The 27,377-nt window shown below is 38.7% G+C and overlaps 1 protein-coding gene across 1 annotated transcript; it reads left to right on the top strand.

The window, feature by feature from the left end:
- The first annotated feature begins 738 nt into the window (after nucleotides 1-738).
- On the top strand, nucleotides 739-27,109 carry HACD2 (3-hydroxyacyl-CoA dehydratase 2). The gene is made up of 7 exons (XM_054970731.1): nucleotides 739-986; nucleotides 8,374-8,491; nucleotides 9,784-9,802; nucleotides 11,573-11,661; nucleotides 17,366-17,487; nucleotides 18,419-18,597; nucleotides 19,641-27,109. Exons 1-7 carry the CDS (start codon nucleotides 826-828, stop codon nucleotides 19,721-19,723), a joined length of 771 nt encoding a protein of 256 aa, XP_054826706.1. The 5' UTR covers nucleotides 739-825; the 3' UTR covers nucleotides 19,724-27,109.
- The last annotated feature ends 268 nt before the right edge of the window (nucleotides 27,110-27,377 follow it).

Genomic DNA, 27,377 nt, shown 5'->3' with positions numbered 1-27,377 from the left:
CTCTCACAGCCTAACCTACCTCACAGGGTTGTCAGCTTAAGAACATAAGAGAAGCCATTTTGGATCAGGCCAATGGCCCATCCAGTCCAACACTCTCTGTCACACAGTGGCCAAAAACCAGGTGTCCTCAGGAGGTCTGCCAGTGGGGAAGGGACACTAGAAGCCCTCCCACTGATTGCCCCCTCAAACACCAAGCATACAGAGCATCACTGCCCTAGACAGAGAGTTCCATCTAATAGCCACTGATGGACCTCTGCTCCCTATGTTTATCCAATCCCCTCTTAAAGCTATGCTTGAAGCTGCCACCCCCTCCAGTGGCAGTGAATTCCATGTGCTAATCACTCTGTCATGCAGAACGGAATAAGGACAATACTGACAGCCCTAAGTTCATTCGATAACTACCTGTGGAAAAAATGCCCTGACCCTTTAATGTAGACTTAATTCTATGTTATTTACCAGGCGATATTACTTATACCGGGAAAAGCTTAGCCTATTTCCGCACATTAAGCCTCTATTAAAGGGGCAGGATATTTTTTTCCTCCAGGTGGTTGGAATGATGGGCAGAATGAATAGGCTCGTGTGAGGTTCCATGCGGGCACACGGCCTCCCAACCCTCAGAAGCTTCCCGTTTGCTGAGGGCGAGAAACCGCTCAGCTGTCGGCAGCGGAACAGCCTCCTCGTCCTCTTAGCAGCGCGCGTCGTTGCAGGCGGGGCTCTGCCAGTCCCGCCTCGCTTCGTCTCGCCCTTTTGTTAGCGCGGCACCTCCGGAAGAAGGAGGCAGAGATCTTCGGCTGCTCGCGCTTGTCGGGAAGGCAGAGAAGTACCATGGCGGCCTCCTCTAGCAGCAGCAGCAGCAGCAGCCGTCGGGCAGATAACGGCTACGGGGCTGGCAGCCACCAGCAGCAGGCGAGCTCCCGGCGGCGGAAAGGGCCTGGCGCTCTGGCCACGGCCTACCTGGTCATCTACAATGTAGTTATGACTGCCGGGTAAGCAACCGGTGCGGGGATATTGGGGGAAGGACTTTTCTACCTGGCGAGGCTTTTCTCCGTTGCTGGAATATGGCTGCGAAGTAAGGTTGCCATCCTCCGGGTGGGCCTGGAGATCTCCAGGAATCACAACGGATCTCCAGGCCACAGAGGTCAGTTCCCCTGGAGAAAATGGCTGCTTTGGGGGGGTGGGCTTTATGGCATTATACTCCACTGTGATGCCTCTCCAAACGCCTCTCTCCCCATCCTCCACCCTTAAAATTTCCGGGAACCTGGATGTGGCAACCCTACTGGGAAGGCAATTCCTCTTTCCCCTCTCCTCCTCCATATCATGTATAATGGCTGTGCGGCTTCTGCCTGTCTCTCCCTCCCGCTTCTGTTTCTATTTCTTTCTATTTCTTTTTCTTCTTCGTAGTGGGGATGGGGAGGAGGGAGTGGGGGGACAAGGCTTGGCCCAGGCTGGCTACCTTTGTGGTCTTTTGCCATCATTGGTTGCAGGCAGCCTGCTGGATCCCGCAAGGCAGTTCATCTTCTGTTCTTGGCCTCTGAATAGCAGCTGCGTCCTTTGATGTCTTGTAGTGACAAGGAATCATAAAATGCCAGAAGTACAGAGTGAAATGGAATTACGTAGAATTCAGATCTAATCTCTAATGAATACAAAGACCATTTATTAATTAAGCTAAGCTAGTTATGGGTGGAGCATCATAGGTTTGGTTTTCTGATTGCTTCATTTAAACCTGCTGTGGCTTGTGTTGTTGTGAGTGGATTAACTGGGTCAGGAAAATAGGTGCTCTAACATGGCAACTATTTGAATGGAAAGATATAACACTATGCTGCAACTCATGGGCAGTGGAAGGAAAAGAAATGATAGAAGTTCAACTTTGGCATTGTCAAATACATCTGTTTATGTACACTAGTGGCCAAAATTGTGGAAACCTTTTGGGAAAAGCGCATTTTTGAGTTTTGATGGCTCATAACACCACTTTTTTTGGAGTAATACCATAAAATTATATATCAATGCAAAAATAATTTAATCAAGAATGTAATGCAACAAAGTTTGTTCAATTATCTGTATTCTATCAAATGTTATAGCCAAATAACCAGGAAAAGGAAGCACAACTTGCTTAGGTTAATATGAAGTAGCTTTCCTTCATTTGAATGTAGCCATTCAACGTAAGACAATTAAAGAAATGGCACAAAGAGTTGACTGGTCACCCAGAAAGCGATGTTAAATAGTACTATTAAGTGAACAAGGCTACAGTTATGAAGAAATTAGAAGAAAAATTGGTGGAAACTAAGAGGTATAAGGCAACTCAGTCACTACAAAACTAGACTGGTAAAGGCAGGAAAAGGAGCCCACAAGCAAGGAATGATAGAAGAATTGAGAGACTTAGCCTAGGTGACAGAAGAAAATCATCGAGGTGTATACTGAACAAAATGGCGCAATTCAGTGTGAAGTTGAGTGCAAAGACTGTTCGGCGCAGGCTGGAGGAATTTGGTCTTAATGCTAGAATTCCACGAAAAAAACCATTGTTATCTCTCAAACAAAGGTTGAAAAGATTAAACGGGGCTAAAACCCATGTTAACTGGATAGTGGAACAATGGAACAGTGTTATTTGGAGTGATGAGACCAAAATCTCCCTGTTTGGTAGTGATGGCATAAAATATGTGAGAAGAAGAATTGGAGAAGATTTGCATCCTGATTGCATTACACCTACCATGAAACACCCAGTTAGTGTTATGATATGGGATTGTATGACATCAAAAGGTGTGGGCAGAATTTGCGTGATAAATGGCAATATAAATGCCCCAAAATACATAAATGAAATACTTGAGCCCAAACTGAAGCCTTCCACACGTGATCTTTTCCAAGATAATGAAGCATTTATATTTCAACAAGATTCAGCTCCATGTCATGTTGCTGCTGTGTGCAAAAAGTGGTTTCAAGATAATCATATTCCACTGTGGGAATGGCCTGGGAATAGCCCAGACCTTAACCCCATCGAAAATCTATGGAGCAGACTAAAGAAACTGGCTAGTGAGAAGCAACCCAGCAATAAACCGCAATTGATAGAAGCAATAACTCAATCGTGGTTTCACATTATAACAGCTGCAGAACTAAAAAAACTTGGTTCACTCCATGGGAAGGCGTTGTAAGGCCATAATTAAAGCAAAAGGTTACCCAACTAAGTATTAACTGACATGGTGAGAATTGTTGTATAACTCATTTTTTCCTGTGTGTTTCAATTTTCTTCTTTATAACTACTGTTCTAAAAAAATTCTTTCATAAAAGTTATTGCATTACATTCTTGATTAAATTATCTTTCCATTGATATATAATTTTATGGAATTACTCCAAAAAAAAGTGGTGTCATGAGCCATCAAACCTCAAAAATACACTTTTCCCAAAAGGTTTCCACAATTTTGGCCACTAGTGTACATGTTTAATATCAACATTGGTGGTCTGAGGCATTGTTTCAGATTTTAGCAGCCTTCTATTCAAGTGCCAATACAGTGAATATAAGTGTCCGGGGATGTGGCAAATGAGTAAAGTTTTAAACATAGCAAAGGCAGAGTGAGTGTTTCTTTATTGCCAGAGTGGCTTATAGGATTTTTTAAATTTGGAAAAATCTCTTCAACGTGTATGTGGCATGATGTGCCCTTCTCAAACAGATTGCCATTTTTTTTTTAATCAGCAGTTTAAAATGGAGTGGTGGCATGTGTATAATTGCTTGGCTTCATTCTAAAGATATTGATTGCAAAATGAATATTTTAGAAATATTAGATACACTGTTCAGCACCATTACTAGCTTGATTCTATCCCTGTCTTAGAGTTTAGGGCTTGCCTAGGTCTATTTTGCATTGTCCCGCCCCCCAGCTATATGGAGATGTTACAAAAAGAGAACTTTTCTGTCAGCGATCAAGGGCTCATCTTTTCCAGTACCCTTTTCTCCAAAGGGTACTGGAAATCAACTCCAAATAAAAAAATTCCATGTAACTCACAAGTGGGGTATGGAAGCAGGGCCGCTTCCAGGTTTGGGGAGCTTCTTGGAAGAGAGTGCTCAGAAGCCCCTCCCCCACGCCCAGTACTAGGTTCCCCCTTTTTATAGTCTACCTTTCTCACTGAGACCCAAGGCAGATTACACAGTGCAAGTCAATATGATCAATAGCTAGGACATTCAATGAACAAGTACAATGGGTATGAGTTTGCAGAAATTTGAAAACAGGCATAAATCTGAATACAGAAATGAAACAAAGCTGAAAGAAAGCATAAGTATTTGAATATAAGTTATTTAATGATGCAGAAACTACCTTGCAGGAGCATGTCGACATCAACAGACAGTACACAGTAGAATAGTCCACAGACGCTATCCCTTTACCAAGGCATCTCTTGGAACCTTTTCTTACAACACAGCCCTTGATTTTTATAAAAATGCTACCTTAACTAGCTTAAGCTTTGAAAGTTTGCTTGGTTTAAGTCAGCTCCAGTTCAGGTTAAAACGAATATCATAACCTCCACATTTGTTAGTCTGTCACCTTTGTGTTTAATGGAGGATAAACTTAAATTTTTAAAATTCAGGGAGAAAATAATGCATGTTCTTGAAGAAAATTACAAAGTTGTTTGGCAGCTTCCCAAAGTCATAAGACCTCTTCTATTGTGAATTATTGTAAACTTTGCTGTTATTATTATTGCTATTGCATAGCAAATTAGGTAAGACTATATGTTGCAGATCCAGTGCAATATACATAAAGTCTAGCTAGATGTTGCTGGCCTCTCCTTGTATACTTTCAACCAGCCAGTGCTGCTGCAAAATCTTTCCCAATTTAATCAGTCATGTGAGCCTTGGCTTCTTTAGAATGGGACATTAAAAGTGCCTGAAATAGCCTAAGTACCTTTGTAGTGTCATGAAATAACATGTGATGCCTTTAAATCTGAGGAGGCCTTACTGTATAATCAAAACGTAATCTCTTTATAGCCCTGTGGTGCAGAGTGGTAAGCTGGACTAATGCAGCCCAAGCTCTGCTCACGACCTGAGTTTGATCCTGGCAGAAACTGGGTTCAGGTAGCTGGCTCCAGGTTGACTCAGCCTTCCAAGGCCGATAAAATGAGTACCCAGTTTCCTGGGGGTGAACTGTAGATGACTGGGGAAGGCAATGGCATAACAAAAAGTCTGCCAAAAAAACTTTGTGATGCAGTGTCCCCCCATGGGTCAGTAATGACTTGGTTCTTGCACAGGGGACTCTACCTTTAATCTCTTTATAACTTATTTTATTCACTGAATACCGTTAGTGTGGATCTTTGCAATCTGCTGTCTCTCAAAGCATTTTGAAATTGTTCCTTTATTGCTGGCGCAGTTGTAATGGTTTATATGTGATCATTGTTCCTTTTGACCCTGAGAAATATTGGCCAACTCTCTGTGACTTTTGATCCTGATTTTTTAAAAAAATCTTAACTACTGTGGTAGAGAGAAACCTGCGTGAGAAGACTTGTCTGCTTCTTACGTTCAAACCCATTGTGTCGGTGGTCACAGGTTAGTGTAATATGCAGCTGTGATGGCTACCACTTCACTCTCCCCTCTGTGGGGTAGATTTTCCCACCAAAATTCAATTTCCCTGCTTTGACTGCGCAGCCACAAGTAGTGTGTTAATGTTTGTAGTTTTGAAAGTCCACACTGACAGGCAGATACAATTTTGGCTTTTTAGCCTAGCCAAGAAATTTGATGGGGAAAAGCAGGAGCCCTCTTCCTTTTTGTTGGAAATGGCACTAGAGACTGTATAACATTCAAAATGAAATAACAACTTTATTTAACAGGCATGGATTGAGTAAGAGTAGTCAGGGGATGGAAATGTAGAGGTAAAATTTTGTTGGTATACAAAATACATTTCTTGTAACAAGCAAAATATCATCCTTGAATTTTTTTTATATATTCTTGGTTCTCAACAGTGAGAGGTGTGTTACTTAGTAATTTAGTTACTGCAACAATGTTTCTTCAGAAGGTTTCCTATGATGTTTCAGATTTCATGGAGTTAGGCTAAAACCGTTTTCCTTTCACAACAGACCTGGGGTTCTCCTTAGAAGCAACCCCCCCCCCTTAGAAAATGGGCAGGAATTAATCTTCTCCTCCTCCAAAGATATAACCCTTCTTATTTTGGCCTAAAAGGGAGTCTCAACCCACTACCTAGTTACTCTCATGAAAACACACTCCCAGTTCTCTGTTGTCTGTGTAAAGCGTACTTCAGCTTATGCTGATACATAGACTTTGAATTCTTAGATAGAATTCTTCCTCAGGACAGTATTACTACAGTTAAGGCAAAGGAGTCGTCTTCTTTCATGCTAAAGTGAACCTGTCTGACTTGCTTGTCCGACTCAATAACTCCAAAATCTTGTCAGAAACCAACTGACTACCTTAATACTGACCAATCAGAGAAGAGAGAGCAGCCTTTCACTCAAGCTCTCAATTCTAGGGAATAGTTAACCCTTCCCCTCCCAGCTGCCTGATTTTGCTGTACTTTGGAAACATGCTGTTAAGTGCAGTCTGTCATAGCCGGTCACATAGCAAATAATATTGTACAAAGTTGATGGTATTGGTTGTTCTTTAGTCAGCAATTAACTTTTCCCTTTGGTTACAGATACTTGCAAAAAGAGAAGTAAAATGCTGAGTAATTTGTTTTAAAGGTCCTTTTGTGAGGTCCTTCCTAAGCAGCTCAGGAAGTGAATATTTAATCTATTCCATTTATTGTTACTTTCACCGATGGTCTCCATTGTAACATGCACAAAAATTGATATATGGTATAGTGTCCATTCATCTCCCCAAAAGCTATTATTTAATGTCACATTATTCATAGACGTGTGTTTACTACCTCCTTAAAATTGTGTATTAATAATGATATGCATATAGGGAAAGAAGCATATACAATGACATGCAAATATATTCATCACCTCAGGAAACCTCTATGTATATCTTAGTCTTATTATAGTCTTTTATAAAGTCTTATATTTGCAGGGAGGGTGGGATATAAATGTAACCAATCAATCACTCTTATTAAATCCTAAAGATATTTTAAAGGCTTATGTGACAAACTACACAAGAAAGCAGGTTTCCTAAGTGCAGCAGTCAGAAATCTGGGAGGAAAGGGTTAACTCTTGCTTGGAATAGAGAGCTTGAGTGACAGGCTGCTCCCTCCTCTCTGATTGGTCAGTTAGAACCCAGCTGATGGGCTGAGAGTTGGTTTTCTGATAGGATTGTTCAGTGAGGATTGGTGAGTGAATCTGACAGGGAAGGTCAGACAGGTTCCCCTCTGGAGGTATATGAGGGAAGAGGAAACTTTTGCCTTAACTGTAAAATCACTGTCCTGAAGAAGAATTCTATTTAAGAATTCTTAGTATAAGTGTCTGCAGAAGCTGAAGCCTGCTTGACACAGACACCATGTGTTTGGCAGAAGTGATTGTATAGTAGGTTGGACTCCCTTTCAAGCAAAAGAATAAGGATTATATCTCCTTAGGAGAAGAAGAATTTCTGCGAAGTTTCAAAAGGAGGTTTGACTCTGAGGAGGACCCCTTATTAACTAATTCCTGGAAATCTGAGGTGTCATAGCAAATTCTGTGAAGAAACGTTGTTTCTGTAACTAAATTACTAAATAAAACACCTCTTACTGGTAAGAACCAAGAATATATGAAAATAAGCTTAAAGAAAAGTGTTTTGTCAGTTAAGTGTACTACCAGCAAAATTTTATCTCAGTACTTTCATCACCTGTCTACACTTACGCAATCTCTGCCTGTTAAAGAAAGTTATTTTCTTTTTGAATGTTATATAGACTCCAGTTCCATTCCCCACAGAAAGGAAGAGGGCTCCTGCTTCTCCCCATCAAGTTCCTGGGCTGGACTAAAAAGCCAAAATTATGTCTGCATATTGGGGTGGGACAAACAGACTTTCAAACCACAAAAATTAACTTGCTACTTGGGGCTGCTCAGTCAAAGCAGGGAAACTGAATTTTGGTGGGAAAATCTGCCTCACTGTGGGGGAGTGAAGGGGGGGGTCCGTCATAATTTGTAGCAGTGCTGCGATTTGAAAAGAAGACCCTCAACTTGTTGGTTCCACCACAAAAATACAATGAAGAATTACAATACAATTCAAGTCAAAATGGCATCAAAAGGCCTTTGATGGCATGGGCTAGGAGAATCACACCACAGAGCCTGGGGCAGGGAAAATATGGGGAAACTCTCATGTGGAAACCCTTTTCTTGCTGCTGCAATAATAACAGGGAAACCACAGAAATCCATCCCAATCTGGAAAACACCATGGTCAGAAGATGATATTAAATGAATTGTTTCTTAATAGCTGTTGTCAACATGACATTTCATGGTCTCTCTCTTCTTTTTTTCTAGATGGCTTGTTATAGCAGTTGGTTTAGTAAGAGCATATCTTGCCACGGGTAGCTACCATAATCTTTACTATTCAATAGAAAAGCCATTGAAGTTCTTCCAAACTGGAGCTTTGCTTGAGGTAGGTCGAGTTTTTAAAGCGTCACAAAGACACCTTTCTGAGCAGTAGCCCTTGATAGTGGCTTTTCATTTACACTTCAATCATTAATTAGTTCCTGCGGTATTCTATTAAATATTGTCACTTTTGGAGATGTAGGTGCAGGTTAAAGAAGACTACATCCACACATGACTAGATATTGGGCTGTTGTTGGACAATAGTAGTTGTTTGCAAGTAGATTGGATTGTTCACACTGGAGAATCAACCTGTGAATGATTGCTATAATACAACAAGAGTACAATATCCTATGCCACCTAAGACTATTCTATCAGAAGTGATGTATGAATCATGATAACATTTGGACAGATTACACAGTAAAATTAGGATTTGCCAGTTAGTGCTTTTTCTGAAGTACCATCTGCAAAAATTTCCCACCAGAAACATTATGTTATGGTCTGATTTTAATCCTAGAAATGTTTAATAATGCCATGCATGAATGGTGAATGTTTCAATCTAGAGACTCTTCAAACTGTACCTTTCTAGATAAAGTTAAACAAATGATACTACAGATCTCTGCTAATGCATTTATCAAATCAACATAATAGGCACGTTTAGACATTATTTTGCATCCTCTACTCACGTTATCCATGGGAGGAGATTGTATACTGACCTCTGGCTTAAGTGGTCTCTCCTTCCTTCTATTACTGTGGAAAGAAATGAGTGACCATTCGGAAGATTCTGTGGTTATTTGAATATTAGATTTGTTTTCACTCTGCGAGGAAAGCTCTTCTTTAAAGGAGATGCTGAATCAGTGAGGAGCACATCCTTGTTTCAATTAAATCTCTGAGTCTTGGTTCCTTAGTGATTCAGAGTAGTTCACTGGGGCAAATTAGGACCCAGGCTTACTGCCTCCAAGAGTCATTTGTATATGATCTCCCTCTCCCATCATTCACTTTCCTTGTAGTGGTTGTGTTAGTTTGTATAAGCTTAAGGCTTTTTTCAGATCTGCCTCATAGGGCCATTCCAGGAGAAATTAAATTAATTGATAATACTTTAACAGTGCAATTCTACACAGAGTTGCTCTCTTCTAGGTGCGTTGAAATCAACACATAATCCTGAAAGTTGGCTACACAATGAGGGAAAAACTCACTGTAAGTGGGATAGCCACATGTAATACAAATGACATGTAATAATGCTATGTCAGAAACTCTATTCCTAATCCTAAATGATTCCTAATAATAAATGTTGATGATGTAGTAAAGTGTTATTACTTGGAGCTTTGGGTTTTGCTGATTCAAATGTTCTTTTTATTCTAGATTTTGCACTGTGCAATAGGTAAGTTTTGGAATTCCGTCTTAGATGTTTTAGAGGATTCGGCTAATCTCTTCAATTTAATTTATAAAGAATTACAGAAATATAAAGCTTTATCTATTGCTAGATTCACACTGCTTGGCCACTCTTGGTCCCATTTTTATGGATGAATATTTCCGGTCTCATCGATCATGGCTCCCCCATTTCCCCATACTATGTCCACATTGCAAGGAGGTGATGTTTTCACTTACCTTGAGGTGAGATAACCCCTGGTCTTCCTTAATATCCAGAAAGAGATTGAGCCAGAGTGTTTCCTCCAAACCTTTTATTTTTGGATTTTGAAAGAGGGTTGATTTTCTCTGAACATCATTCAAGGCTACCAAACCAGGCTTATTTCAAGAAGCTTGAAAGCCGTCTTCTATTTCCCATCCTCCACAACTGTCTCCAAAGTCTTGATCTTCTGTTCTTCTAAAATAGTCAGCGTAAGTTTCAAATACAAAAAATGACAGTCTGATAAAAAAAAATCTCTAGTGGTTGTGGGAAGAGACATTAAGGAGAAAATCAGCTAACAAATGAAACCAATATTTTGGGTTATTTTGTAACAAAATGAGCAGCCAACTACTTTCACCCCAGATGTTTGTGAAATGACCAGCAGTCTATTGATACAGTATTTGAAGTAATGCAGGTTTTGAGCTAGAGGTTTACAGAAAGTTGGACTTTGCTTATGTCATGGAACAATAAGGTTTTCAATGGCCCTTTTCTGTCTTTAAAAACTTTGAAATCAGTGTTCATTTGTTCCTTTTGTTCGTATTTGTTCTCCCATTTCTTTCTCTTTTTAAAAGTGTGTGTGTTAGTCACTCCACTCATCCCACTGCAACACAATGCTGCAGTTTAAGTCAGAATACAAGCTACAAGCAGAGAGTAGGCATATACACTACAATACTTACCTACAGCAGAGCTCCTTCTCATCTTTCAAATATGGGGATTAGTCGTTCTTAACCTTTAATCTAGTACTGCTCACCAAGTATGCAACATTATGCTCAAATGTCCTCCATCGCTAGCCACAAGTGAAAAATTTGGAATTAAAAGCAAAACTCCAGGCAAAGCAATTGTCTCTCATAGCCATTTAAGATAATTAAATATATTCATCTGCATTTTTTCACAATTCTACAAAACACATATTTGAAAAATATTAGTCATCAGATGTTCCCATGCTTCTGTTGTTTTTCTATGTGAAAGTGTTAGAATAAAGTTACCTGCTTTATAATACAACCACACAACTGTGGTCTCTTTCCCTGAGAAGGTACTTACACATTCATCTTTTTAATTTACATTTACAGCGCACTCCTAAACAGAGTTACTCCAGTCTAAGCTGAATTTCAGAGGGCTTAGACTGGAGTAACTCTGTTTAGGATTGCAAAGTTAATCTAGTTTAAATTCTGTATCTTGAACCTTTCGTGTTGTTTTGTTATAACTTTAGTAGCGAAAGAAACGTTCGGTACAGTGTGTAGAAATTATTGGCCTGCAGGAGATCATAATTAAGAGCAGTATTAGAATTGTTTTGATAGCAGGGATTCATTTTGTTCTGTACTTTGCAAAGTTTTGAAGCCTTGGGCATTTAAGTAACTGCCAGAGGAAGTTTTAGGCAAATTGACCATTTTTAAAATGTGTCATTAAAAAAACAATAATTGCCACTGGCATAAAACTTGTCAGAAAACTATCTGTTTCTACATCATATAATTTATAGCAGAACTTCTATGAATGAAATGTGTACTAAATGCTAATATCTTTCAGGGATTGTTCCATCTTCTGTTGTCCTGACTGCTTTCCAGGTGATGTCTAGAGTCTTTCTGACATGGGCCATAACGCATAGTGTAAAAGAGGTAAGTATAAAGAAAGAGAAATATCAAGTTTTTTTGATGTCACCCATAAATTATTTGCTCATTTTTATTAGATTCACTGTCTGCAGCATTTCCACATGGAATATTTTTGTGGCATCAGGTAACCCTCAGCTCTTTCATGCCATCATGCACATTTGCATTATAAGTGGAAAGAGCCCAGTGGGCCAACACCCCTTCGTGAAATCAAAAGACTCATGACAGAACATTGAACAAGCTAGACATTCAAAGAGAACTCATATAAACTAATTTATACTCAATAATCTCTCTGTACTCTGGAGTCACAGCAGCTTTAAGGTGCTTACTTCTTTTCTGATATCCATTTTTCACACAGTCCTTTAGTGTCTCTGAAATGCAGTTTGTCAGACTTTCTGAAATCAAGCGATCATATTGTTGAGTTCAATTTCAGCAATTTTCTTTTGGGGAAGGGGCTACAAATCAAAAGAACCCATTTTAATTGGCCTGTGTTATATATAGCTAAAGAAGAAACTATTTAAAAGCTTTTTTAAAAAAAATGTTGATACATTTCTGCTGTATCTGTCTCCAAGTACTATGTGCTGTTGTACCAAGTAGCAGGTTGTAACCCCTGTTGGCTCAAAGGAAGTCCAATATTGCTAGATAAAAATCTTCATTCGCCAAACTAGCAATATATTTGTGTCAAACTAAAATGTAATATTCTAGTAGTAGTAGTAGTAGTCATGTAATTTAAATTATATTGTTGGAAAATAATTTCAGCATATTGGCAATAAAAATAGTAAGAATTAACCTTGCAGTGACAGTTACTGAAGGCCCAGTTAAAAATATAGTTAATGAGGATACAAGCATTCTTTTGTCTGAGGGTACTAATATCTCAGTGTTACGAAACTGTCTTGCTTTCTCTTTCTGAAGGGTTATCTGCAAACCTGAGCTCCCAGAGCAAGTACTGCTGTTATGGATTTTGTAAGAAATGTTGTATGGGTGCATGAATAGTGTGCTTGATCTTTCTGTTAAATCCTTTATGCTTTCCAGGCTCTTTAATATGAAATTTAATGTTGTATTATGCTTGAACAGATTTCTGATGGATCTAACTAGTTGTTTTACATTAATTTGTTTCTTTTGGCTTTCTGAAGCCTAGTATCTAATTGTAAATGGAAATTGCATGGGATGGTTCAGGAATGTTCCAATAATCTGCTTGCCCTTTTATCTGGGATGGTCAGGTCGTTAGTGGTTTGCATGTTGTGGCCTTTCTTCTCCTTATTTGTTTTATTTATTTTTATTTATGTCGTTTATAGTCTGCCTTTCTCGCTGAGACTCAAGGTGGATGACACGGTGTGAGATTAGTACAGTCAATATCAAGGACATTTCCATAAACAATGCCATAAGTTAGATAACACAAGTTTATAAAGTCATAGAGTTAGCAAGAATCCAATTCAGAGTTGAAGAAATGCTGAAACAGAACATAAGGGCTGACATTAGATAACATGAAGCACAGGTAGCTTATAAGAGCACATATTTAAAAAAATAAATAGTACGTAAGGCTATTTGGTGAGGTCTATAATCCATAACTTATTAGTGAAGCATCTGAGACACCCCCCCCCCTACAATACAAAACCCTTTTTGAATAGTTTGGTTTTGCATCATTTGTGGAAAGCTAGGAGAGTGGGGGTTCTCCTGACCTCCTCAAGCAGGCCATTCCATAGGGTAGGGGCCACTACAGAGAAGGCTGGTGTATGGGCTGCTGTTGATTTCATCCATGTGCATGGTGGTACCTGCAGGAGATCCTTTTCAGATGAGCAACATGAACAAACATAGGGAGGGAGGCGATCCCATGGGTATGCTGGACCAATGCTGTGAAGAGCTTTGTATGTAATAACCAATACCTTGAACTGAGTATGGTAACTGATAGGTAGCCAATGGAGTGGCTGCAGGATAGGGGTGATGCTCATACTCCTGCTCGCTCCTTGATAGGTATGTGCGGTTGCAATCTCAGGGAAGTTCACCATCCTTGCTGTCTGCATTGCTTTCAATATGGGAGGGAAAAATAGTCTAGAATTGTCATATTGCCCATAAAATTATTTAGAAAAATATTGCCAATGTAACTCCGTATCCTGTGAGTTGTGTGTTTTTGGTTCTCATCTAATAACAACGGCAAGCAGACTCATGTATGTGCCGTTAAGTCGCTTCTGACTTATGGTGACTCCATGAATTATTGGCCTCCAAAATATACTATCATTTGCTTAGAGGTATGAAAGTTCTTAGAGGTATGAAAATTCTGTCCGTGGAACAGTAATATAGCCAATAATTTCTGACATTACTTATTTTTAAAAGGGGCAAAATGTGTCTTGGATAGTATCACAAGCCTAAGACTGAGGTTAGGGAGTAGAGCAGCTGGTAGGCCTTTTGGTCATGCACAGGCCTCAGGCCTGTCTGCCAATTTCCCTGCAGGCCTACATTTCCCAGACACCTTCCAAGCTTTAGGATTGGACTGGAAGGAAATGGAGGGAAAACAGGCATCAATCGCTGTGAAGGAGGTCTAACAGAGAGCTTATAAGGCCCTGGGCAGAGCAAGTGGGTAAGCGGCAGTGAGGCTGCTTTTGGTGGGAGCTGATCCGTCTCCCATGGTGGGATGAGTCTGGCCTATTAAGATCAGATAGTGAAATACAGTGAGAATGAAATAAGGCAGTTGCACCTTGGAGCGTTATTCTTTTCTGATCAGCTTCTTTCTTTGTGACTTTTGCCTTACAGTAATTCTGCCCCATTTTTATAACTTTTCTCCTGTTTACTTAATTGCTATAATAAGTGTTTAATAAACTGGTTCTTGTTCATTATGCTTGGGTTCCTCATGCCTTCAAATTTGACAATATATTAGGGCTGGTGTCCCCAACATAGTGCCCATGGGCACCATTGTGCTTGCCAGCACCTTTCCTGGTGCCTGCCAAGTGTTTTTAGAAAGTGGTTGGGGCTAGGTGGGACTTCTGCCAAGCATGGCTTCTGTTTGGCCATTGGAGATCTGATTGGCTATGCAGATTTTTACAAACATTGTTTTGGCAGAAGCTACTTCCATAGCACAAGGATCTTCATTGTGTGACTGAAGGTGAGATGTAGCAGCCATTTTGTGGCTGGCTCCTGCAGCAGCAGTTTTGTGGCACCACAGTGTCAGAATTCCAGATGTGCCCACAGGTTCAAAAAGGTTGGGGGTCCCTCTGGGGCATCTCTAGTAAAGCCATAGAACCAGAGTAGTGGTTAAGGCCTTTGACTTCTTCAAGCCTGGAGGGCACAGGGAGAAAAGAGGAGTGCGTAAGGACGGAGAGGTTGTTCTACCTTCACGGCCCTACACCATTTCCTGACACAAAACTATTTTTGACAGGCTACTTTTTGTTTAGTTGAGGAAACAGGCTCTGCTTTAAGGGTGTCAGAATACAAATATCTGAATTCTTTTCTTCAACTTAACACTACTTCATTTCATAAATATCTTTTCACTGGATGCCAGTATGGTGCTAACTTTCTCAAAGATGCTTGTTTTAATTTTGGTCACTGTTAATTATTCCACTCAACAATGTTGGTCTGGACAGCTAGTGTATAGTCTGGGAACCTTGGGATGTTTTCAAGATGTAAAATTGAGGAGCAAGATCTTATGGATTGCTCAAATAGTCTGCATCTGTGTCATCTGTAAGATCTTGATACTCCCCATTTACATAACCAAGTGATGTTGAAAGAAGAAGAAGCAGAAAAGCAAAAACTGATGGTGTTGTTGCAAAGCACAGTTCAAAAATCAGTTTAAGATTCAGACTTCTAGGGTTTGCTTCCAAGATTATTTTTAGTGGTTCATCTGACTTGAATTAGTTGGTAACCATTTCAAATGGGCTAAGAGTTTGATTTATCAACAATATTAAATTAATTGGCTAGTTTACTTTACCAGTTAACTCTTCTACTCACAACTAATACATACATTTTTTCACCCCCCAGAACTAACAAACAAGTATAATTCCATCACAGATAAGCCCCAATTAAAAAACATTACTAAATTTATCTCTACATGATACGTCTGGGCACATGTTCATCAAGTGCCAGAAGATGCAATGTTAGCCGGGAAGCATAGTTTTAAATGACAGCCGATGGAGATCGCTCTGAAGGTGATGGATTCTCTCACAGCCCTCTGCCACTTTTGGGTTATCGGACTGCCTTCCCTTCCAGAGCCTTTGCCCTGCTGCCCTTGCTGGTTAAAACTTCGAATTAACTGAGACTCAGCAGGGCAAAGGCTCTGGAAGGGGAGACAGTCCGGTACACCAGAGGTGGTAGAGGGCTATGAGAGAATCCGTCCCCTCCGGAGTGATCTCCAACGGCTCTATCTTTTAAAACTATGCCTCCTGGCTAATATTGTGTCTCCCCACGCTTGATGAATACGAGCCCAGACGGCTCATGTAGAGATACACCAAGAGAACAAAAATTCCACCAGAATTTGGAAAATTAAAAAGCATATATAAAAAGCCTGCCTCTGACTAGCTTCCAGTGACTGTATCTGAGTATCGTGTGTTAACTTGCATGCTTTTCCTTAGTAGAAGAGAGAAAAATTACTTAATATGTAGAACAGTACTCTTTATATGAGCAAGAGGTTTCACTAAGTTACTGTAAAATGTACATTTCTCACATAATGCGATGGCTGATATTAAAGGGCACAACTACAGATTTAAAACAAATGGGCTGTAAATCTAAACAAATGGTGTGTGTGAACCAAAATATCACAATAGTCATAACATATATAAAAGCCCATCCCATTTCACAGACATGAAATGCATTTTGTCTCCTGGATTAACACCAAAATCTTCAGTGGTGGTCACTGGTCAGCCTAATATTAATAGTGGCAACTGGCAACTTTATACTTTGTATCATATATTTTTTTGAAAAATACTGGCAGTGAAGAACAAAGAAGCAGCAGTAGTAGAAAAGACCACATTTCATACAAATTCAGAAACATGTTTTTGAAGTTTAGATTTTTTAGAAGTATGAATTTTGTGCCTAGGATGCACTATCAAAGCAGGTCACTGGAATTTGTATTCGCCAGCAAATACAGCTGCTGGCGAAACGTCAGGAACTACAATGCCAAGACCACGGCAATACAGCCCGGAAAACCCACAACAACCATCGTTCTCCGGCTGTGAAAGTCTTCGACAATACAACTACAATAATGCATTATGTCATCATTATCTTGCAAACCAGTTTGATTTTTTTGGACTGGAGTGACCAGTTTTGCTTACTGAGTTGCTAAATTTCAGTTTGGAGAGCAGTAATTAGATAGCTTGTTGCTTCTTTGATTCCCATACTGTTCTTTCCCAGGCTGCTTCTGTATTGTTTATGCAAGCAGGACTTTAATTCTGTCCTAATGGAAGTACACCTGCTCTTTTATCTGGTCCTTCCTGTAGCTGGGAATCTGGTCGGGGATGTTTCTTTTAAACTCTCTCATGACTTCTGAGCATGCAAAGCGAAGCAGTCTTCTTGGCAGCTTCTTGCTACAGAAATGTGAGAGGAGCTTACTTTGTCATATATTCAGATATGAGAGAAGATATTTTACTAGACTACTTATTCCAGTTTATAGCTCCTTTCAGTGAATTCAATAATGTAGTCTGTTTTAAATACATTAATTTCTGAGATGAAAATTAATTTACTTAAAAAAATTAAAGGATATGATAGCAACTGCATTTTTCTTTAATAGGTGCAAAGTGAAGATAGCGTCCTCCTTTTTGTTGTTGCTTGGACGATTACAGAGATTATACGTTATTCCTTTTATACCTTCAGCTTACTAAACCATCTTCCTTACCTCATCAAATGGGCCAGGTAAGGAAACTGGATTTCAACAGTTCCTGATTGCCAAGCTGGTACTCCATGGGAATATATGAGCTCATCCGTACTGAGTAACAAAAGTGAGTGTTGGCAAATACAAAGTCGTGAGTTGTCGCTCAGCACTTCTACTCATCATATATATTGCAGGTGTGATTAGCATTCTCTAGCAGATGAAATGTAGTATCATTCAACAATCGCTTAAATGAGTGATACTTTCCTTTTCTTCTTTTTTAAAAGTAAAAACTCTTAGAAGCAAGAGTGTGTAATTTGAGAATTTAATACACTTGTTAAATTCTCAGTTGCATTGTATTAATAATTTTTTTGCAAATGTTTAGGGCACAGTGCCGAATCTTAAGCTCACACACAAATAAATGAAAATGGCTTTCATGGTAACCTGAGAAAATCCATCGTTGTGTTATTTCAGGGCATACCTAATTGCTCCTGATGTCATTAGCACACCTGTTTTCACTAAATAGTATTGGTATGCAAACTGACACTCCTTCCTCTCTGCTAATTACTGTTATATATAAAATCTCTTCTTATAAGACAGTAATCAAAATGAATTAGAAGATGTAGGGCAACGTATCTTTTAATATGAAAATTGTTTACTTTTGGTATAATAAGAGTATTCAGAGAGAAGCTATAGACTGTGACTTTTACATCGGCATGTTTTCTTGGCAGATAGAAGCCCCTTTAAGGAGACCAAATGTTGTTTTCAGAGTATTCAGTTACATTTGGAAAGGAGCTGTTTTTATCTTGCAAGCTTGGCTTTGGTTGACTATTTTACCTTAGAATTCAAAACTCTCCAGTGTCAATCAAGTAATTAAATATAGTCAGTTCATGTTAAGTAAGGTATTATCTGTGAGAACCCAGATTTCAACCTGTTTCTCTCATTGTTAATGCCTGTCTAAATGTTTTCTTTTAGGTATACATTGTTCATCATACTGTATCCAATGGGAGTGTCAGGCGAGTTGCTCACAATATATGCTGCTCTGCCCTTCGTCAGGCAATCCGGCTTATATTCCATTAGTTTACCTAACAAATACAACTTCTCATTTGATTATTATACATTCTTGATCCTTGTTATGATGTCCTATATTCCACGTAAGTGCATTCCTCAATTGCTTTCTTCTGTTTTTATGAGTTCTAACAGTGTATGTAAAAGAAGCTTAGAATGCCTGTAAACACTTGCGTATCATCCTGTTTCAGTCTCCTTGCATTACCAAGCATTAAACGCTAGTGGGATTTCAACAGTGAAAATTATCAGTCAGGGATTCGCTAACCATCCCTGGGCCTTGTGTTTCATTAAATAGATAAAGTGTGCCAGTCGTTCTTTCAAACTTAAATTATAGTATTTTTCTTCTGCAAAATCTTTATTTGCTGGACTAAATTTGGGTTGAATTGATAATTTAGGGTTTTTCTGCTTATTTTGTAGGTTAGATTATGGTACTCTTCATCCTGAAATAAAAGAGAGTTCCTGAGGCTCAGAGTAACTCATCTAATATCTAGCTTGTTTTTCTGAAGGATATTCCAGGATTTGTTTTATTGATGAGTAAACTCCTCAGGCTCAATTTAAAAAAAAAAAAAGAGGCCAGCACTATGAGTCAGGTTGGAGGATGGTGCTCAGGCATGTTCTTTTCCTGAGTTTGAAATTCACCTGTAATTGCTGTGGCAGTGCTGGATTTTCCACCTTTTTACTTGTTGGTCTTGTGGTGATGGTGATGCAGAGGAGAGGCTGCTGGTGCCTAGAACAAATGCTGATACGACCTTAGTAGAGACGGCACCTTGGAAAAACTACATCTCCTCGTATCTGGGATGTTACTGTGTTACAGTGTTTGTTCATGATGCGTGGTGTGTACTAGGTGGATGCATGGAAGTAGGAGAAATGCTTTTCCAGCTTGGGTTGTCATTTGGACTGGAGAACCGCTCAAACGACTATAATGGTCACTTAGCATTGAAGGCAGGTATTATGAATCTTGAAAGCTCATATTTTAAGCCAAAGAATAACTCACTTTGGTGCAATAGCTAATATATTTGGCTTTTGGAGGTTGTGACGTATGTGTGAGAGAGGTGCCTTAAACACATCATTGCATTGTGGACAGATAAAATCCTGACACTTTGTTTACATAATTTTGTTCTGTTTTCAGTCTTCCCTCAGCTGTATTTTCACATGCTACATCAGAGAAGAAAAGTACTTTCACCTGCTGAAGAACAGAAGAAAGCAGAATAACTCGTGGAGGTATTCAGAACTATGCACAAACCTCAAAATAAGTAAACTTTCAGAAGTTTATCAGCAATGCAGAGTATTAAACCGAGAAGTCAAAATAAAAAATGGGGAAATTACCAAGGATGTATCTTACGGCACTGATAACTTTTTCAACAAAATCATCAGACCATGAAGTTGCATTTTCAGCATGTCCTTCTATTGTGAAATCCAAACATATTTGCTATTTTACATTTAATTTGTTTGCTAAAAATTGCCATTATAGCCTAGTTATGTTGATGGCATGAGTAATAAAGTAAGGACAGAGCTTCAATTGGGATTATTATTTAATGCTTGATTGAATGTCAGATGTTCATGTGCATTGTTGTAACTTATCTGAGATGCTTTTTGTCTGAGATGCTTTAACAGTTGGAACCAGAGTGGCCAGTCTAGTGGAGTCCCACAAAAGACTTTGTTGACTATGTGTATGGATGAAATTGATGCTCCTTGGAATTCAGGGCACAATCCTACAAAGAGACAGATGCATTATGATTACTTCAGCAACTTGTTGCATAGTCTGTACAACTAAATTTTTTTTGCAGCGGGGCCTTAAAGTAGTGCAGTGTTGCACACAAGAGTGTGTATTCTAAAGGTACAACTTTTTTACCTCAAACACCAGTGCTCTGTTGCTGTTCCTGAATGCTTGTTCTTGAAAAAAGGCCCAGTTTCAATGAAATTCTCACACACATGAACTAAATTTGTGACATAGAAAAATGTCTCTTGGGGATTTTTATGGCTTTGAATTAACTGTTCAAATATGTCTATTTTGTGAATTTTTTTAAGAATAAGAAATTAAAATATTCAGTTTCCAAGATATAGACAGGTCCTATATGAAGTCTTTTCCTAAAATGAGTTTATTTAGAGTTCAGAATGTTTCAACAGCACCATTAAATGCAGTATGAATGCTAGCAAACCTAACTAATTTCAGAGTTTACTTATTTAGAAAATTGCACTTTTATAATAAAACCAGACAACTGATTGTGGTCTGACTGTTTGATTAAATAAACTTTTTAGAACAATCTGGGAGGAAATGCTAGTTATTTTTCTTTGCTCATTGTTTACTAACAAAGAGAGGAAAACCTTACCATTTCTTAAAATGACCAAGGTAGTCTACTGTTTTAAGGTAGGAAGATCTTACTCTATCCCAAATAGAAGTATTTTGTAACTCTTTAATGTAAGCAATATTTACACTATATATATTCATTACTGACCTCTGTGTCCAGTGGTGTATTTTCAAAAAATGCACCTTGCCTCTAGAAATGCTCATTCATTTCATTGCCCTCCTAATTCATTTCACAGGGCGCACTCCCTCTTGCCAGAGAAAGCACCATTGTGCTCACTGAGCTCCTGATCATTCTGCTTGGTGCGCTCTGCTGTTTCCCTTTTGAGGCACATTACAATCCTATCTCTGTTATACTTTTCAAACACTTTATCTCATTGTACCATTTTATACAAAAGTTATACTTAATTAGTGACCATGATAAGAGTGCTCCATAAGCCAAAGTACAGAATGTGTGATGGGACATTCATGTGGTGCTTTTAAAGGAGGCCATATGGGTGTCTTTTTTATGTCCAGCCATTTATTGCATATTTCTTTGATAATTAATGCTCTTCTGGACTGCAACAGCCACAGGTCTTCAGAAAAGGTTTTTGCATTCTTCACTTTCAGCTTAGCCTCCTAGCTCTGAACTGAAAAGACAGAAATAATATCTGCATGTGCCCAGAATGGGGCAAGGGCAAGCACATTATAGAATGTGTATATTCATAGACACTAGCGGAAGACAGCATAGACAGCTGGCTGTTAACTGATTTGGCCAGTACTTGCCTCTCCCAGCTGCATCCAGCTCATGCTTATATGTGAGCTGCCTGGGTGTGGGGGTCTGTCAATTAACTTTATTGCCTAAAATGACTGTTGTTCCATTGCATTTGTAATGCTGCCACCTACTTGTCTGACAATATAACCTTACAAGCTTCTGCCTCTTTATCCCTGCAGTTGGGCAAGAAATCTTGACGTTCCTCATGGCAATTATCTTTGAAAAATATCTTTAAATATCTTTTAAAAGTAGGGAGGGTTCAGTCTGCCTTCAGTCTGTCTGTAATATCTTTTTTTTTAAAAGGATAGCCTCTCACAAGCTGTGCTGTGATAACAACTGTGACCTTGATCACTCTGGGTAATGAGCTCATCAAGAATATGTAGAAGTACAGCTGCACTTGCACACTTTATAAGGGCTTTAAGCTGGGACAGAGCAATACCCGGCCTCTTGTTTTTGCTCAACATACCCCCTTCTGGCGGGGCAAAGAGAAACTAAACTCTCTATTGCCTTAGCCAAATAATGTTGGCCAAGTTACCACCATCAGCACTGCCCACTTCAGTCAAGTCCACCATGTACCAGCTGGCTGCCATACTTTACCTACTCTAAATTCCCAGTTCCTCTGTTGTAGCTTGTAACTGCTGTGATGCATGTTTATAGCAAATGGGTATTTGGCTGCAGCTAGTCGTGGCTTTCAAGCATACTATCCCCTTACTACATATGTGGCAGAACATATACATGATAAGTGTGTGTATGTTACATTTTTAAGTGTCCTGTTGAATGGTGTAACTGTACACTCAAGTTTAGTATGTGAAGCAGATGTCAGGCAGCCTTGGGAGTGTAAAGGAGTATCTGTATGATTCCACTTTCTTTCAATCCTAATCTCCTTTCTTTCAAGTTCAACAATTCACTCAGGTCACTGCATTATCTTTTTTGCCCTACCAAATCTTTGCCAGTGCTTGTGAAGGATCAGTTTTAAGATGTTTGTTTGTTTTTTAGAACCTCTTGGGGGTCATGAAGAATGGTTTCTTTCTAATAGTCTTGTGGAACTGTATCCCCCCTTTCCTTTCCAGTATCCATTAGATTTTAATTCTGTTGACTTTCTGTTTAATACCTTCCATTTTCACTAACTTGCCAGTGTCCTGTTGTTGCTTAGTCCATGCTGCCTTCCCAGAAAGCAAATAGAAAGCATTTGATCCTTGCTGTTGGTGAACCCAGTACTCTCACCAGTGATAGTTGTTATTTTTCCATACCCTGAGGTGATGTGTATATAGAAACGTATATCACAACTATTGTTTTATCAACTGATGGCTAGGTGTGTATTACATGTTTTTTACATGTAGGTGTTTTGAGTGGGAATGTAGTGGGATATGAATCTGTGACATTTCAGTGTAGGAGTTTGGAAAATATTGACTGTAATTAGATATAAGGAATAAAGTACCCACCTACCCCCGTTCATTACACCAGTGGTACGAGAGCTACTATAGTTTTCTTTCACCCCATAATACTGCTGTAATGCATAAAGACTAGACTCATATGGGCAGGACCAGCCATGCAGTTCCTTACTGTGCCATTTAATGAATTTGAGATTGGGAAGAAGGTAATGATTGTGTGGGGGAGAGACCTATGCGATCATTGTTCTGAGCCTTTAAACCACACGAAACCACATATAAAAGGTACCTTTTAGACACTGTACTGACACACAATTGTTCCATGAAATGTGAAAGTAACTCAATTTTGCTATGTATTTATGTTCTTAATATTCTTCATTAGTTTTTCCTCATCTTGTACCAAGGCCTTGAAAGTCAGCTTGAAATGAACTTGTCATTTTTAAATTATTTTCTGTTATGTCTTTAGACTCCCCCCCCCCCCGCCTTCCAAATAGATGGTTCATTCAGAGTTTTCTTCAGACAATCCATTCCACTTGCTAAACTTAGAGCAACAGCTTCTCAGATCCATCTGAACTGTTCAGAGGCTAATATAGCACCTTCTTAGACACTCCACAGAACACCAAGAACTTTGGGGGGAAATGGGTGTGGAATAGGAAGCTGCACAGCTGCTCTTTCTTCCTTCTTTTATCCTTTTTCTCCATTAGTTCCAGAACGTTATGAAATGTTAAGGCAGTTCTTAAGCACAGAGATGGCTATATTATCTCAAATATATCTGTTCTTTTTTACCAAAAACTTACATTGCAACGGAAAATCTTAAGGTTTAAGATTATCGTGACAATAAGAGAGAGAAAGCAAGTAAACATTTCAGACTATATGGAAGTTCAGCAATCATGAGTGGCACGAACCTGGTTAATGGTTGCAGCTTTCCCCCTCTTGACCTTGGCATGGCAATAGGTGAAAACTTTGGTCATCAAACTCAGATTAGGGCATCTAAGAGGATCTGGAAAAACTGGGATTAGATCCCTTCCAGGTAACCAGGATTCTTAGCCACAGTTGAATCCCAATTACCAGGAAGGAAATTTACCCCAATTTGTTCAACAGCTTTTAGACTCCATAAATCATTTTGGTTAATTGAAGGTTACCTTCAATTCTTGAGTGAAGCAAGGAGGGAAGGAATGCACACAAATAACATTTAACCTAATTCATGTCTATCATGAGTAATCAGGTTTGTGGCATCTGAATACAGCCTATAATCTCCATGTGAAAATTAATGTTGTATTTGGTCAGCAGGGTGAATGTGGCTTGTGAGAAGCAGTCTACTAAAGCATCTTCTTCCTTAAAATAGACCTGTTTCCTTTAAGGACAAATCCACTTCTGTGTTCCAAGTAATCCTGAAAAAGTTTGAGATCAGGCTAAGGAAAACAAGGCTTGCAGTTGAATTGGTTGGTGCTAAAGCCATTGGACTCCTCCCTGATAAAACTGTATGGAGTGAGAACCTCGGTTACTGCTACCAAGCCCCTCTAATGACTCAGGAGTGGATATTTAAGCCATACATAATCCTTGGAGCATTCAGAACTGTCACTGGTTTCATTCGCCTCCCTGTGCAATTGCAGATGAGCAACTTCCCCTTAGAAGAAGCCCATGCCTTCTTTCTGGATTGACTATTGCTCACTGCCCAGTATTCACCTTCAGCTATCCAAAGCACTGTACCCTGAAGACACTGCTATTGACTGTTTTCACTATTTGAAATTTACCCTCAGGTCATGAGTGGGAATCACAGTGCTCATTTTCTGGTATTTGGGTGGCTCTGTTGCTTTCACAGGAGTTGCAGATGAATCCAGCTCTAAAGAGGTGCAGTGGGAAAAGAAGGCATACTCAACCAGTAATTAAGACTGATAGTTGACTAAACTGTAGCCACTTGTTCTACATTATCATTTGGGCAAACAAAAATGCAAGAATTCTGTTCAAATAGGGCCAAAATGAAAACCAAAGCTTTCAAGAAACTGCAGACTAGAATAGTGAACCTCCACTGAGTTATGGAAGAGCTGACATCAGCATTTGTTGCTGCTAAAGCAGATCTTTTCCAAATGACCAGCTGCTGTTCTTGGTAGTGCATTAATAGATACTACTCATTTTCATCAAATGATGATGAAAAACAGCAAATAACTTGTGCTTTTATTGATAAAAATTCTGTCTTAAATGCTAAACTAGATGTCTCACTGAGTACTTATCCCAGTGGCTTATATTTTAATGAAAAGCAGCATCAGAAGTGTGCCATTGGAAACAGAGTACCAGCAAAATGAGGAAAGTATGCTTCATATCTTTTTCCCCATAGTCTGTTTTCCTGATCAAAATCTTTCTTGTCCAGGAATTTTGATGGGAAAAACAACTCCGGGGGGGGGAGGCATTTTGGGCCCACTGTACCTCACATCAAATCTGCAGACTACTAAGGTTAGTTTTTATTATAAAGAAGTGTGAGATACACATCTGAACATAACATCTTATTGGACTCTTACGTCATGGGTTCATAAGTTTTAAGAAATCTTGTTGTGTGTCTGAAATGCTGTTTTTGTAGCTTTTTAGCATGGCATTTCTTTTAAAAGTATCCCTATCAAAAATGTTTCAGTGACAACTGTTTGGTCTCCCCCTCGATTTTGGAATGAAGGGGGAAAATGTAAGTCAATAGAAAATAAAGTGTACTTATGCCTTCGTTTAAAACTCAATAATAGAACTTGAAAGATCTGGTTAATACATTAATGCTAAAATCTCATTCATTTACTACTGCCTTAGACAGTTTTGAGTGACGGGTCAAAGCAGTCAACAGAAGGAAACGACTGAAGTTGCCATTTTTGCTCATCTTAGCAGAGAAGATCTAGTGCAAATAACAGCCATTATATTCTTGTTGGGTGAGTCAATGAATGAAATGTGCATTCAGTGATGCTTTTCCAGTTCTGTTTCCCTGTTCATGGATTGATGAGCAATCATTAATAAACGCAGGGGGGGTCTACATGTGCATCAAAGCTTTGAGGGTGTTTGGAATATGCCCACTGTGTTTGTGATTGAGAAGACTATCCTTCAACCCTGTAAGTGGCTTAACTGAGTACTTGGTGCATGTTTCTCTTGTCAAGGGAAAGCCCTACTTACTAATTAGTAGCTCCTATGTAAATAAACACTCCTTACTTACCAAAAGAAATATTCCCAAAGGTTAAACTTTGGTTTTGGTTTAAAAAATTATATTTTTATTTCGCTTGACAAAATGGCTGTTAAATCAAGTAAACCTTGTTTTCATATCTGTCTTAGTCTCAACTTCTTTAAAGACAAATCTTTAGAATCTGGATTATGGCTGTTGTGTCAGGATTTAGTATCCTTTATTTTGTTCCTAATAGAACTTCATATTAATTTTGCTGTGATACAGAAGGAGCATTATTTCATGTAATTATTCTGAGTGTACATCATATGAAATAGATCTTTTTTTTCCTGCAGCCTAGAAAATTCCTCTTGTGCTAGAATAAACTTCTCTTCTGCCTGCTTGGCAAAGTTATAAACTGAAACTGCTTATGCCATGATGGTTTCTGTGATGTACCTAATTATATAAACCAGGTTTCTAGTTTTGTGTATTAACTTTTGCATTAGTTTTGGATTAAATAGAAGATACACCTTTTTCTGAGAGAGGTTTAAATTGGAAAGCTGTAGATTATTCTAAAAATTACAATGTTTCTGTCAAATAAGTCATTTAACAGAAAAGATCTGCATTAGTATGGGCCAGCCAGACAAAGCTATTGTAATATTTGGGGTAAAATGTTCATTGGTATACAACTGGATTTTTAATGCATATTCATGTGATGCATTTAGATAAATTGGTAAATTTGTAATTTTTCTATGTTGTGAAATGTACAGTTGTATAACTTTTATAAATCTGATTTACAGAATTTACAATAATTTTAAATGTTTTTGAATATTTTGAAATCTAACATAACTTGGGACTTTGAGAAACTTTTAAAGCATGTTTAAAGGGTATCCTTACCCTAATGGTTTGCAAAGTAAATGATTTTTTTCCCAATGTTGCATTGTGAAATAAATTAGTTGTATGTTCCTGGATTTGGAGTATTAACAAGAAATAATTAAACAGTAAATAAAATATTCTAAATGAACATACAGTGTAGTGATGTGGTAATATAAGAATATTTGTATGGATAGGTACTTGCTTAACTCCTAAAATGATTGAAATGAATGTCCCTGCGAAGTTCTTTTTAAATGGGGTTTGGATAAATTGTTTATTTCAGATTATTTCTAAAATGTGGTTTTCTATCTTAACAGATGGCTTTCTGGTAATAGGAATTAACACATTGCACTTTTTAGAATGATAACAAATCCAGGCTTTTTACAATTTACATTTCAAAAAACATTTCAAAAAAAAAC

This window comes from Eublepharis macularius, chromosome 2, assembly GCF_028583425.1.
Source record: "Eublepharis macularius isolate TG4126 chromosome 2, MPM_Emac_v1.0, whole genome shotgun sequence".
Lineage (NCBI taxonomy): Eukaryota > Metazoa > Chordata > Lepidosauria > Squamata > Eublepharidae > Eublepharis > Eublepharis macularius.
The sequence above is the reverse complement of the archived record's forward strand: the minus strand, read 5'-3'. Positions and strand labels throughout refer to the sequence as shown.